This window comes from Meriones unguiculatus, chromosome 3 (genome assembly GCF_030254825.1).
Source record: "Meriones unguiculatus strain TT.TT164.6M chromosome 3, Bangor_MerUng_6.1, whole genome shotgun sequence".
In the NCBI taxonomy this organism is placed as follows: domain Eukaryota; kingdom Metazoa; phylum Chordata; class Mammalia; order Rodentia; family Muridae; genus Meriones; species Meriones unguiculatus.
In genome coordinates, this window is record NC_083351.1 from 10,989,244 (window position 1) to 11,003,821 (window position 14,578).

Sequence of the window (14,578 nt, forward strand, 5' to 3'; positions counted from 1 at the left end):
CGTGCTGGGCCCTGTGGAAGCCTTCGGAAGAAGCTGATGGTAAGAACTAGAATGGAGAGGTGGGAAGAGCTGGGTTTTCACTGGCCGCAACAAGCCCCTCGATCCAGCCTGCAGCTCAGTTTCCTCCCTCACGTTTGTTATGTGACGGGATAACACACGGGCTGTGACGGGCTGAAAAAATGCCTGCGGTGTGTTTATGCTCCTATTCTTCGGACTTGTGTTTTGTTGCTGTTGTTGTTTGTTTTGTGTTGTTTTCAAGACAGGGTTTCTCTGTGTAGCCCTGTCTGTCCTGGAACTCTCTCAGTAGACCAGGCTGGCCTTGAACTCAGAGATCCACCTGCTTCTGCCTCCTAAATGCTGGGATTAAAGGTATGCGCCACCACCACCCGGCTAGTGTTACATATTTTAAATTGTGTGTTGGGGGCTGGAGAGGTGGCTCTGGGGTTCATGGGACCTGGCTTTGGTCCCCAGCACTCACATGGTGGCTCACAACCAACTGTAACTCTCGTCAGGGAATCTGCCACCCTCTTCTGGCCTTCCCAGGTACTGCATACACAGGGTGCACAAACCTAGCCACAGGCAAAACACCCATACACATAACATAAACTGGAAAAAAAAAAAGTTTTAAAACAAACAACCAAAACAAAGCAACAGAAACACGGAAGACATATGTCTGTAGGTGGTTTTGCCAGGACTGTGATGGGAGGCGGTCTGGGTGGACTCCAAATGAAGCCACAGGCTCACGGCTCGAGGCAGACAGAGGATGCGCAATGGGACTGGGATTTGCCTGCAAGTGCAGCTCACTGGCAGCCACTAGGTACACAGAAGCAAAGAACAATTCTCTCTTGAGACCCTGTTTGGGCCCAGTACGACCTCCACCTGAAGCTCAGCCCAGGAGGCTCATTTTAGAGCCTGGCTTCTGAGCTGTGGTTGGATAGTTTCAAGGCCCCCCAGTTGGCGGTGCTTTCTTGGCACAAGCCTCAAGAGGAGACTACAAAAACTCATGGAGTCACTTTAATATTCAAGCCTGCTTGGATCAGACACTTTGCTACTTGGAGGGGAAAGTAGCAGGTTGACACACAGCCCCTCTGCCCTCAGGGCACCTGGAGACAGGTGACCACAGACACAATGGCCAGCACACTCTTGCTGGGGCTGGGGCGGGGCTCTCCGAGAAGAGAAGCCAGTGCAAAGGCCCCGGGCTCAGAATGTGTGTGAGCCCAGGCCGCCAGGTCGTATTTACAGAACAGTCGCCACCCAGCGCCCAGACACACAGAAGCCCACCAGCACGGAAGCGGACCGAGCCGGGCCCCAGTCCAGCGTCAGGCAGGAGGGTCTCCCAGCTTGCTGCTGGCATTGCTGACCCTCTTGTTCTCTCGGAGGTTACGCAGTCGGGCGCTGAGGCTGCTGATCTCCTCCACGTGGGCCTGTGGCACCCACCCCTTCTCACCATCAGCCAGACGCACGCCCTCCAGCCAGCCTAGGGACACACAGCAGTCAGTTTCATTGTCATGGAAGGGGTGCTGGGCAGGCCTGGGAGGGGACACCTGGGCTGGGGGCTAGCCTGGGGCCAGGTGACATTACCACAGCATGTCACCAGTTCCTGGGAAGGACCCCACCTCTCTGAGAAGGGACTTTCCCACTCTCCCCCATCACTCTCCAATTCCAAGCAGGAAGTTCCTCCTCTGGTCTAACCAGATTCCCAAAGGCTGTGGCTGATTGTGTATAACCTTCCCCTGTGACGGGTTGACAGGACAGGGTCCTGCCCCTCAAAAGGGCTGTCGGGAAGGCCCAGCTCTCACCATCGCTGGTCCGGGTCTTCACTGCCAGGATGTCTGTCTTCTCCAAGGTCAGCTCATCGGGCTGTAGGGCCTTGTAGGTCCTCACACACTGGACCTGGGGGCAGTCTGAGAGCCGAGAGAGGGTCCCGGAGTCCCCAGGTCAGAGGTGGGAGGCAGCGGGAAAAAGAAGAAAATAGGGGAGGGGACCACAGTGGTGCCTCTGCCCATCCCAGACAGGAGGCTCTGACCTCCCCAACTCACTGCAACACCTTGTACTGATCTCTAGGCTCGCCCACAAACCCCAGATGCCCCACCCCAGGCTCCAACAGTCCTCTGGGTGTCTAAAGTTCCAAAGACCTCTCAAGACCCACAGGGCTTCATGTGAGGCAGCCGGAGCTGGCTCACCTCCCCATCCAGCCCGCTTCCCCTCAGGCTTATGCAGCTCCAGCCACACAAGGGCTGAGCCACTGGTGCCCTCTGCCAGGAGGATCTCTCTCCACCCTCAGGATCATTTCCCAGCAGCTTCCGTCCACCACCTGTTTGGAGGAGTGGCCTGGTCCTCAGCCTCAGTGGGACTCAGAGCTCAAGCAGAGAATCTGTCCCATTCCAGGCCTCAGCTCTGTGATGGAGTTGAGGGGCAGGCAGGAGCATGGCAAATAAGTTTGAGCCGGGTGTGGTGGCTCATGCTTATAATCCCAGTACATAGGGAAAGCGAGGCAGGAGGTGTGCTGTGAATTCAGTGCCAGCCTAGGCTGCTCAGCAAGATTCTGTCTCAAAAAGGAAAAAAGGAAGGGAGGGAAGGAGGAAAGAAGGAAGGGAAGGAGACCAGAGCTGGCCCAACCGTAGCTCTGCCAGCTACTGGCTGTGTGACCTTGGGCAAATTACATCACTTTTCTGAGCCTCAGTTTTCAGAGACGTGAAAAATGAAGACAGTGAATCTAGCTAACAAGATCACTATGAGGATTAAATAAAGTGAGTGAGAGTCCAGTCCCCAGCCTGACCCACAGCACATGCTTGCTGGAAATGTGTCTTCCTAGCCACCCCATCCTCTCAGACCACAGCTGTCCTCAAACACCTTCTATGGCTACCATTGCCAAGATCTTCTCCAATTAGATGTAGCCTGACTTTCCAGCCTCATATCACACCCAAGGGAGCTGCCTCCATCCTTCACCCTGCTACTGCCATCGTGCTAATGCCACTCCCACACCCTATATGCACCAAGCCTATCTGCTCTGTGACTGATACAGACAGACAGACAGTCAGCTGTGGGCTTCAGACCCAGCTCAGTCTAGCCAGGAGGACCCAGACTAGGAGCTTGGCCTCTCTGACTCTTTCATAGTCTGCAAGATGGGTTGTCTGTGCCTATGAGGTTGGCCTGTGCAGCTTGCCCAGCTCTGAATGGTCTTCAGAGCCACTGCAGATGGTCCTGGGTCCTACCTTCCCCATCCCAGGTGACCTCCTTGTCCTCCTGGGGGCTGGATGGACGCAAGGCTGAAATCCACCGTTGCTTCTCACTTCTAGGGAGGGGGAGGTGTGGTTATAACAGACTAGGTACATAGGCCCAGAGCAGGGCTGGGAACCAGAGCTGGGAGAGCTAGGGTTAGCCCGAGCTACATGCAAGGCTCCTTTACCCCCTGCCCCCCGCTTCTCTGGCCACTCCGACCTCATGCCACTTCCCTGACAGAGGGGCACAGCAGCCGGTGCCACCTGCCAGAATTCAGGCCCTGCTCTGCCCACCCAGCCTCGCTCTCCGCCCCGGGGTGCCGTGCTGCCCTTGCTCGGGGCTTGGGGTGCTTACTCAGTACGAGCTCGCAGCAGCAGCTGGTGCCTGGCACGCTGCCCGTGCAGCAGCCTGAGCAGGAACACGTGGCCTGGGATACCCTGAAGCTTCAGGCTCAGGTCTCGAACCTGCAGCTCAGCCATGTTGGCATGGACGAAAACGGCAAACTTCCCAAGCCTGGAGGACAGACAACAGGGCAAGAAGGTCAACAGAGCCTGGTTGCTGCCCTCAGAGCCACCTCAGGATTAGGTGAACTGATGGAGGGAGAGGGAAGGGTTCTTTGCTCTCCCAGGCCTGACTTCACTGGGTGCCATTTCCCAATACGCAGTAAGGTTCCCATCAGGGCATCCAAACAGAGCTCAGGAGGCTAAGGCAGGAGCATGGCTGTGAGCTCAGTTGCTGGCAGAAGATAATGGAAGCCAGCCCCTTGCCCCACATACACTCTCAAAGTCTTTCTGCACCCTCCCTGGCACCAGCTGGACTCCCATGTGGCTTTGCATTAAGTCAGAGCCAGGTGCTGCTGAACCTGCAGGGGAAGAGGCGGGGCCTGGTTTGTTATCCCAGCCCAGAAACTTGGCCTAGCTTGCCTGCAGCTCTGCGCTGTGCAGAGGGACACCGTCCTGTCCACCTCCCCCGTACACTCGCCAGTACAGTGGCTCCCAACCTTCCTAATGCCGCGACACTTCACTGCAGTCCAAGTTGGGGTGACCCCCACCATAAAATTATTTTGTTGTTCCTTCATAAACTGTAATTTTGCTGCTGTTATGAATCGTAATGTAAAGATCTGTGTTTTCTTAGGCGACCCCTGTAAAAGGGTTGTTCAACCCCCGAGGGGTTGTGATCCATAGGCTGAGAACCCCTGCACTAAAGGGAGCAGGTCCCTCCTTCCTCGGCCTTCCTGCTCTGGCGTCTGTCCGTCCCGAAGCACCTGCCCCTCTTGGCCATCTATGCTCACCTGGGCAAGAGCTTCTGGTGTCTCCCGCCACTCTTCCCTCTACCCCTGCACACCACACCCCTACCCTCAGAACAAGCGCAGGCTCTACTGTGACCTCAACATCTCCACTCCCTCCTCTTGGCTTTCTCTTTTATTGTTTGTTTAGAGACGGGATCGCACTATGTAGCCCTTGTTGCCTGGAATTCGCTATCTATGCAGACCAGGCAGGCCTCCGTCTCTGCCTCCTGAGTGCTGGGACTAAAGGTGTGTGCCACCATCCTGGCATACTGCCCTTTGTCCTCCAGTCCACAGCCTGGCTTCACCACGCCCCAGACATACACTGCTCTGCCACAACCTTTCTGTCTTTTCCAAACCACTTCTCTTACTCTTCAGAACCCAGCTCAGGGGATAGGGAGATGGCGCCATGGTGAAGAGCACTCATGGCTCCTCCAAACTCACAACTCTCTGTAACGCTGATTCTAGGGGACCTGATGCCCTCTTTTGGACTCTTTGGGCATTGCACACACATGGCAGTGCACAGATATACATATAGGCAAGACACCCATACACATACAATAAATCTTAATTTAAAACAAAAACAAAAACAAAAAACAGCTCCTCTGTCTCTTCTTCCGGCAAATTTACTCATTTTTAGCTCATGCTACTGGTTAGTGTAGCACATCTTTTCCTTAAAACAACCACCTGCAACTCCAGTTCCAGGGCCTCTCCCTCCTCTGGCCTCAGAGGGCACCTGCACATACCCACAGCCAGACATGTAATTAAAACAAACCAAAACCACCAAATGGCAGCTCACCCTCCTAATCCAAACACACTCAGGAGGCTGAATGTTTAAGTTTGAGATTGAAACAAACCTGAACCATGGAGGGGGTTTCAGGTCAGTGTGGAATACAGAATGAGACCCTGTCTTATAAGCAAAACCAAACAAGAGCAAAGTAAATAACTAGCCAGGGCTTGGTGATGCACACCTTTGGTCTTAGTGCTTGCGAGGCAGAGGCAGAGGCAGGCAGATCTCTGTGGGTCCTAGGCCAGCCTGCTCTACATAGTGAGTTCCAGGCTAGCCAAGAGTTACTTAATGAGATCCTGTCTCAAAACTAAAATTTTGTTCAGCAAAAACAGTGACACAGCTATCAAGATGTATGTCCATGGACCTAGGGCTCCCGTGGACAGAGAATAAATCCCATCCACATTCACATGCTCAGAAGCCAGCACACAGCATGGCAGTGCAGGGGCGCTTTACCAACTGAACAATCAGGAATGGACTTTTCTCTTAGTTTAAGATTCCTTGGGCTGACCAGGTAGCTCAGTGGGTAAAGGCACTTAGTACCAACTCTGGTAACCTGAGTTTGATCCCCAAGATCCACATGACAGAAGAACAGAAGTGACTCCTACTGGTTGTCCTCTGACCTCCACAGGTGCACCGTGATGTCACACAGCCACACACAAAACACTAGAGCTGGGGGGAGGGGCCTTTAATCCCAGCACTTGGGCGGCAGAGGCAGGCAGATCTCTGAGATTGGAGCCAGCCTGGTCTACAGAGTGAGTTCCAGGACAGCCAGGGCTATGCAGAGAAACCCTGTCTCCAACCCCCCCTCCCTCCAAATCCTCAACTTAAAAACAATTTTCAGAAGAGATCTTTCCTTTCACCCTCTCCCCAGGCTTATGCCCCCCCCCCACTTTTCCTCTTCATCTTCCTCACTAGTAAACTCAGCTGTGGGGTGCTGTCCACTGAGAAAGGCAGGGCAGTGGGTACCAGTCTGGGGTTTGTCCATCTCCTGGCTCCTTTACTTGCTAGTGCCCTGACCTTGAGACTGACAAGGGGCCTGTTTGCCATGGAGAGGCACCTTCTGAACAGACGGGGACATGACATGCCTGCCCGGGAGAGCCTCCTGAGTGCTTGCTGTTTACTTTCTCAGAACTAAGGGCAGAGTTGGGCCTGGCTGTGTGTCTGCCCTAGGCTCGGGAGCAATAGCAAGTCCCCTGCACACAGTCCACCCCTCAACTCTGCCTGACAGATGGGCCCACCTCAGTGCTTCTGTTGCAGAGCCTCCGAGGCCCAGGACACCATGTAGCTCAGCCTGGTACCAGCGGAGGTGCTGAGGTACCCAGAGGCAAGCCCCGCACAGTGGACAAAGGATGGACTCTCTGTTCTCCTGGGCCTCTCCCACCCCACTCACTCCTTCCTCCGGGACAGCAGCAGGCAGTCATTGAAGAGGTGAAGGTACACAGCCTTGCTGGACAGCTTCAGCTTGGCGGGCGGCGCAGCGGGCAGGGGGGCCAGCTCCACCAGCTCCCCATGCCGCACTAGCCAGCGGGCCTGGGAGATCAGTGGAAAGATCTGGAGAGGGGCAGACAGTGGGGAGGCTGGTGAGGCAGGCCGGGCTGGCTGAGTTTCCAGCAGGGAAGGGAGGCCATGGGCAGTGACTACCGCCCCACCCCCGCCCCACGGGCAGGAGGATTGCTTTCCCTTGCCTTGCCCTCAAAGTGGATCTTCTTGCTCAGATGGATGAGTTCCTCTGTCCTCTTCATGGACTGCACGCTGGCATTGCATTCCTGCACCAGCTGGGGGTGGTATAGGGGGTTATGTGGGCTCCCACTAGGGGAAGGGGAGGCCCCCAGGAGCCCGAAGCTCTGGCCCCTGAGCTCACCTCCTTGAGCGCACTGAAGGCTTTGGTGGCCATGTCCTCATCTTGGGAGCCTGGTGCCGTGCGCTTCAGGATGTTCTGGTGGGAAAGAAACATTTTCTTGGGTGCTGTAGTCACTGTCAAGGTCTCCACCCGTAAATAACCCTTCACACACGTGTTCCTATAAGCTACCTCACTGGGTCACACACACACACAAAAGACATGAGAATGGAAGGAGGGCCACCTGGGAAGAGGAAGGAGGCCAGCGGGAGAGGGACCAGAGGGAAAAGGTGGCGAGTATGAATGGCCTATATATGTATGGAAATGTCCTGATGAAACCCATTATGCATAATCAATACATGCTAATAAAAAGGAAGAAAAAACATATAACAACAAGAACAGACTCTCTGAAAAGTGACAGACCAATGGTGACCTCTCCCTCCCCACTGGAGCTACCTCCACCAGCATCTTGAGGCGGGTGACCCTCTGGAAAGGCAGGATGAGGAAGGAGGTGAGGGGCAGCCGCTGACACACAGGAGACTCCTCTAGGTGAGCCAGGATGCCGGGGAACTTGGGGTTCTCTAGGCTGGACAGTGGGCAGGGCGTTCTGTCACAGGTGGGGCCCTCGGCACACCTGCCCCATACGCGATGGGTCTCACTAATCCCGGACATGAGTGAGGCATCTTCCCGGAAGCCCCCCGCCTCACAGAGTGACCCTGCCCAAGGCCCCCACCCCACCGCAGAGCCCCTCCTACAGCAGGCGCTGGTAGGTGCGCTCCTGATAGGCTTGGTTGGTGACGTAGGGCAGGTAGACCCGGCGGAAGGCAGGGCAATGGTGCAGAACCACATCGCACACGCTGAAGCGCAGCACATCGGCCTCCAGACGCTGTTCCAGGTCGTGAAGAAACCTGCCGCAGGGAGGGCCAAGGTCAAGGACAGCGCAACTACAGACCTCTGGCCTCACCCCTAGCCACGCCAGGTCACGCCCTCACCTCTCACTGGTGCTCTTGACCTCGGGCAGTTTGGAAAATAGCCACTGCTTGTCCTGAGCCCCCAGACACTCGCTCAGCTCCGCGGAACCTAAGAAGTGGTCCACGGCCACCGACAGGCTATGGATGTAGGAGGCCTCGGAGGTGATCAGCTCAAATTTGGCCTGAGGGAGAGTAGAGGCCAGATGGTAAGAGCAGAGGCAGGTCACCCGGGACCAGGGTCTCAAATCTCCTACAAAGAGGCAGCCTCTATAGACACCACTCTCCCGCCCCTTCCCAGCCCTGCGGATAAGCCTGGCGCCAGGTGGGGCCCGGGCGCGCCCGAAGCTGCCAGCTGACAAGCTCCGTTACGGTAGGTCTTCCCTAAGCGCCCGCGTCGGCGGCGGCGCTCGGCTACGCCCGGCACCTACCTTTAGGCGGGCTCCCACCTAGCGAGGGCGGTGTTCACGGCCCAGCCCCACCCTAGACCCCGCCCACTCCCCAGCTTCCCACTGGGGCTTACAGGACCCTTGCTTTCCCAGCTCCTCCCACCCACTCCCCACGTTTAGAGCGCCTCACCCCTACTAAGTCCTCGATCACCTGCGTTGGCCCCGCCCCGTCCTAGGCTCCGCCCCTCCACCCCCCTCTGGCTTCCCGGGAGCCTTACTTTTCCAGGCCTTCTCACCCACCCTTAGCTTTGACAGTCCCTGTGTGGGGTCGAGTCGCCCCAGCAACCACTTCTGGCTCCACCCCTGGCATAGGCTCCTCCCCCGTTTTAGACCCTCCTGGCTTCGCAGCCAGGCTTTCCTTTCCAGGTAACCCCGACCCACCGTGCAAATTGACAGCCCCTCATCTCCGCCGGTCCCCACCTCCTGCTTCTGGCCTGGCCCTATCCCGCGCTCCACCTCTCCGCCCCCTTTCCTGGCTTCCCCGCTGGGCTCCCGAGTCTCTTTTCCCCAGGTTCTCCCATCCCTTCTCCACGTTGACAGTCGCTTATTCCCCGTGGGTCCCCATCTCCTGCCTCCAGCCCCGCCCCTCACCTCCTGCAATTTGCAGTCCCGCAAGCTCAGCGTAGCCAGGACGCCGCTGCCGCGCACGTCGGGGATGTCCTGCCACAGCGAGAAGGTGGAGCCTCGAGCCGAACGCTGCGCGCGGAAGGAGCTGCTCGGGGAGAGGTTGGCGCGCGGCGGCCCGGGCCCCTCCTCCGCGCCCTCCGCCCCGTCCCCGGGGCCCTCCTCCTCGCGCTGCTGCCGCCGCAACTCGCGCGCGCTGGCCACGTCGCTGTACTCCTGGTAGAGGACAGCTGGGCGGGGCGGGAGGTGGGAGCTCATTTAGCCATGCCAGAAACACAGTTAGTGGGCGCCAACTGCATGCCAGCCCACCTGCTAGTCACTGGCGGTGCAATTCTCTCCCTCGCACACTGTCTCCACCTCCCAACTCCCCCAAAGAGGCCTCCCCGGTTTCCAACGTTCCGGCCCCTTCCCCTCTGACCCCCTTGCAAGGATTTCGCACGTACAGTTAAGAAGGAAGCGGGACTGGCGCCGTTCAGTGGCGCTGCTGGGGTCCTGCCACGGCTTTTCGTGCGTGTCGAGCCTAAGAAAGGATGTCAGGACCTCTGCATCCCTCCCCAACCCGAGCCCCAAGAAAGAGGTGGGTACCTGGGCTCCAGCAGACCACCGTGGACCTCAGTTGGGTCGGCAGGTGCTGTCAGCGACACACTGTCCACCGTCGTCTCCGCTCTTCGGGATTCCCTCACAGGCAATTTCCCTAGAGAAAGCAAGAGCTGGGAGTGGGCGATCCAGAGAACAGCCGGCTGATCACCTTAAGATATTAACACGGGTGGGTAGGCCGTACCCTGCCCGCCTGGCTCAGGCTGCCCTCAGAGCCGGGGAGAATGGCTGGTACCTTCCCGGGTGGCTGCAGCACCTGAGGCTGAGGTCAGAGCCCTGGTGGCCGTGCTGCTGCTGCGCCCCAGGCGCAGAGAAGAGTGAAGCCTGGTCATCAGCTCTGAGGCGGAGAAGCGCCTCCGCTCCTGTGCCTCAAGGCCCCCTCTGATGTTTCCAGAAAGCTCCTGAGCCCTGGGTTCTTCCGCACACAGAGCGTGCTCTTGCACAGCCTGACCAGTCTCCAGGACTGTGGAAGTCTCAGTGCCGCCGGTGGCTTCCTCATTATGATACACTTGCATCTTGCGCCCTAGGGGTGGGGATAAATTAACAGCTGTCACCCACTGTACTTTGTCCCATCTTCCTCCTTGTGGTGGCATGACCCTGAACATCAAAATGAGTTCCCTGGGGCAACAGACAGCAAGAGCTTTACAAGGAGAGCAGAGGGCCTGACTACAGAGGACAGGAGAAGAGGCGAGCGGGGGCTGCCAGGCTGGTTATGTAATGTGTTGGCAAGTCACTTGGGCCCGATGAGCCATCTTTCCCTTGTCGCTAAAACTTGTCCCATCTTTTGGGGCATTCTGGAGTTTAAAGGGTTCACCCTGTCCCTCCCCTAGCTGCCCCAATGGGCCCACCCCCCACCAGGGTGACTCACAGGCTGACTTCCTCTCTGAGCCACCGTGGCTGGCCCTGCGTTGGGGCTGCATGTGTTGAGAGCTCCGGGGTCCCACCAGAGTTGGGGGCTGGGCACCGGGACAGTGGGGCCAGCTGCCAGCCCTGCTGGGCCTCGTGCCTCCACTGGTGGAGATAGGGGTATCTGGGCCTCCTGGGGATGGCGGCCATAACAGTCCCTGGAGAGGGGCAGGGGTCGCCAGGGACCAGCGGCTACCAGGAGCTTGTAGCGACTCTGGAGCAAGGGGGAAAAGGTCCACGCACACTGGGCTCGGAGGCTGCAGGGTGGGCAGCTCCACAAAGGACAGGCTCTCCTGCTGGCACACGGCTACTGGGAGGCGGGCAGTGCCAGGTGGTCCAGCCAGGCGAGGCTGGAGGGTTGCAGGTGGCCCACAGTCCATTCCTCCTTTGCTCTGCCACGCTCCTGGGCCTGGAGGAGAGAAGGTATCAGGCCCATATATAGAACAACAGGGAGGGCTGGACAGCCCATCCCGTACACACGAACACAGCTACACAAGCTCACTCACAGGACTATTTAGCAATCACCAATATTAATCAGCTCTTGCTGAGTAAGCGCCCACATAGCATCTCATTTAACCCCCTTTAATCCTGGCCCATCAACCTTAAGAACGAGTGCTGGAGGTGAGGAGAGTTAGGTACAGAGGTGGTTATCTCCCAAACAGTAGGGCCAGGATTCCCACACAGGCACCACGGCTTCCGAATCTGTGTTTTTTAGCCATCTTGTACTTTCTCTGACACATTGACAAGTGATATACAGATAACATAGGTTGTCACCCAGACTCATGTTCCCACACACAGCCACACATAGGTTCATAGATAACTTGAAACATTTCAAACTCGAATACACACTCACATACTTTTGTTTCTTTCTTTCTTTCTTTTTTTTTTTTTTTGCTTTTGTTACACAGGCTTAGATGTTTTCTCTCGGACACACACACACACACACACATGCGTCCTCACACTGTTCCAGGCACATACACACACCTGGATGTAGATACATACGGCCCCCAATGTCCTTGCTCTGAGGTAATCCGCCCCCTTTCATAGCCAGACTTGAGGCCTTCATGCTGAGTGATGCCTCCACCCTTGCCAGGCTGGCTGGGAGGTCACAGACTGGCAGGCGGGCCACCACCCAGATTAGTCCCTCCCAGGGAAGAGCAGGGAGATGCCCAATCCCCAGTTTGGATGACAGAGGGGCTTATCCCCCAACCCAGCTCCCAGACACTAGATCAAGCCAGGCAGAATGGGCCGTTTCCAGGCAGGACGCCATCCCCAGGCAGTTTGCCAGCACCCTGGGGCAGGATGATGAGCCCAGAGGTTCAAGACCCTCAGGCTTCTGCCCTGGGCCCTCCGTGGCCTCCCTCTTGCCCCTCACCTCTTCAGCTGGAGCTGGAGCCTGCTGATGGGGCTGCCTGCCTGCTCCGGCAGGGGAAGCCCTGTCTCTGCCCAGCTGGCTGGGGGAGATCCCACCCAGACAAAGAGTTTGATTCATCAAACCCTGTGGTGAGGCGAAGGGAGGGAGGGAGCAGGCAGCCGGCTGGGGCTGGGCGGGGGCCTACACTTGCCTGGCTGCACTGTGGGCAGTCTGGGCAGCAAGGACCCCTGCAGAGGCCCCTCAGGCCAAAAGGGCAGGGCCCAGTTTGGCAGAAATAAGAGGGAGACCCAGAGAAACAGCAGCCTTGGAAACAACAGCTCAGGAACCAACTCCAAGACTCTGAAGAAGAGAAACCACAGAGGCTGAGACGCTTGAGGCCCAGAGACAGATTGATGCTGAGACCCCCTCAGACTTCAGACAGGTCCAGATACTCAGGCAGATGGGAAGTTCAAAAACAAATAAACAAACACAGGGAGACTGATGAACAAATAGTAGCTCACACCGAGTGGGGTTGCCAGTCTGGTGGAGGAGCCAAAAAACAAAAGCAGTTATAATCTGAGTTGGCAAGAAATAAGCCACAGGCGCTAACACAGTAGGGGGCTGGGCCCAATCCAATCTGAGTATGCCAGGAAGGCTTCCTGGAGGAGGCCCTGGCTTACTGTTGCAAGGCTAAAACCCTCAAGGACCCAGCACAAAAAGATGGGGCCCAACTCCCCAGCCTGAGCCAGTGACAGCATCTCGGTGGATTTGATAGAGGGCAGCTGGGTGTCTGCACAGCACCCCAACTTCTTCTCCCAGCACTCCTGGCTTGGGAGGGTTGGGGGGAAAGACTGGCTTTCCCTCAGGGGCCTTCCCCAAAACAAAACTCACTAGGTTTGTCCCTCAAGTCTTTAGTGCCCATCTGGGAAAGTAACTGTTTCCTCATTCAGCAAAGTAGGAGAGCTGGTACTCACTTCCTAACACTAATCTAAGAACCGAGGGTAATGCCTCAGGTGTGGAGCATGGTGGGAACTTTGTCACTGTCCTATTAGTGTTGGTATTTCCTCAGTCTTTTGGGGGGGATGGCCTGGGCCAGCAGCCAGTGGTAGGAGCAAGTGGGAGGGAACACTATTAACTCATGTCCACCACACAGGTCTCCTTTACATGAAAGTACATACCGTGGCTTAGAAGGCCCCCTTCCCCCAACCCGTACTTTATAAGGCTAAATAAACAAAACATCAGAACTTAAGGCAGAAGCATCTTAATTAGGACCTCAGAGAAGGCTGGGGGAGTGCTGAGGGAATGGGCACGGTTTTCTGGAATACAGGATAAAGCCAGGGAGTGTCCTGTGGGTCTGCCTCCACAGCGCTCAGGCCCAGGGGACAGGAGAATGGCCCTTCAAGCTGGGATGCCAGCCCAGTAGCTTTTCAGGATACAGACCACCCAGCCTTGATGTTGGTGATTTGGGTCCTGAGCCAGGTTTAATACCGTGTAGCACTTCTCTGCTAATATAGAAACAAAAAGTCTCAAAGCCTCAGGGAGTACTGCCTGCAGGTGGCTGGGCACCCAGACATGACCCTGGGGCTGACTAGTGCTCATGAGGCAAGGGTCACTCTGGTTTGAGGTCCTGTGTTGACACTGATCAGCCCTGTGGCTTTACCGAAGCTCACCCTCTGTCCTTGGTATCCTCACGTGTCAAGTGACCCCAAGGTCCCCCTGAAGCCTCCTCTATGAACCTGGGTCATAGGTGTCTCTGCAGGCTGAGACGGATTGGCAGAGGCACTGCTGGCTAAAGAGGGCAACAGGCCTGCCTAGTGAGTTGGCAGAGCATCCCTAGGCAATGCTGTTACCTGGTGCAGGACCTGTGGCCCCAGTACCCAGCCTTTCCCCCCCCCTGCTTAGTGCCCTTGGCTTCCTACTCAGAGAAACAGAGACCCTGCCAGAACCCCTTGCTCCTTCGGGGCCAAACTTAGTTGGAGGTCATGGCTTGAGACGGGGTTCCAAGCGCAGCAGGGCCCCAGGAAGCCGGGAACCGGTCGAAGCCAGAAGCAGCGGGTAGGCAGCACAAAGGACTCCCCGGGGACTCGGAAGGGGAGGATGGGCTGCTGACCCGGGGCCTACCTCAGCCGGGGAGCTCCTCCGTCCAGCTGCGGGTACAGTCCAGGGCTCCAGGCCACCCTGGGGGCAATGGGGTTTTAGCCAAGTCCTCAGAGGACCATGTCAGCATGGCTCCAGCGCTGGGCAATGCAAGCTCCTGGGTATTGTGTGGGGCAGGGAGGGGGGAGGCGAGGGTGAGGGAGCCTTGCAGAGGCAGGCGGCTGTCTCGACGTGCCTGCTCCCCGCCCCCCTTCCCCAGAACCGGTTTGGCCAGTCGGGTACAAGAGGGGGCTGGAACAATGGGAGTCCTATGCCTCCCAGAGGCTCCGAAGGACCCCAGGCAGCTGCCTAAAGATGGGGTTAGCTGGGTTCTGCTCCTGGGAGGTGGGCCACCTCACTCTCTGGACCTTCCCAAATACTGGTATAGGCGGGGACCTTGTGGGAGTGGA

At 57.1% G+C, this 14,578-nt stretch overlaps 1 protein-coding gene across 5 annotated transcripts; it reads right to left on the bottom strand.

Annotated features, from left to right (window-relative positions):
- Positions 1-999: 999 nt before the first annotated feature.
- Positions 1,000-14,329, bottom strand: Arhgef19 (Rho guanine nucleotide exchange factor 19). 5 transcript variants are annotated; one of them, XM_021630048.2, is made up of 16 exons: positions 14,154-14,329; positions 10,641-11,087; positions 10,008-10,295; positions 9,761-9,869; positions 9,619-9,695; positions 9,143-9,405; positions 8,127-8,287; positions 7,890-8,042; positions 7,591-7,720; positions 7,159-7,233; positions 6,983-7,072; positions 6,688-6,848; positions 3,577-3,735; positions 3,216-3,295; positions 1,800-1,904; positions 1,000-1,477 (listed from the first exon to the last, which is right to left on the bottom strand). In XM_021630048.2, the coding sequence occupies exons 2-16, from the start codon at positions 11,056-11,058 to the stop codon at positions 1,320-1,322; spliced, it is 2,427 nt and encodes an 808-aa protein (XP_021485723.1). In that variant the 5' UTR covers positions 11,059-11,087; positions 14,154-14,329; the 3' UTR covers positions 1,000-1,319. The 5 variants fall into 5 exon arrangements, with proteins under 5 accessions (XP_021485723.1, XP_060235144.1, XP_021485668.1 ...); XM_060379161.1 differs by lacking the exon at positions 14,154-14,329 and adding an exon at positions 12,238-12,452; XM_021629993.2 differs by lacking the exon at positions 14,154-14,329 and adding an exon at positions 12,054-12,162.
- Positions 14,330-14,578: the final 249 nt, after the last annotated feature.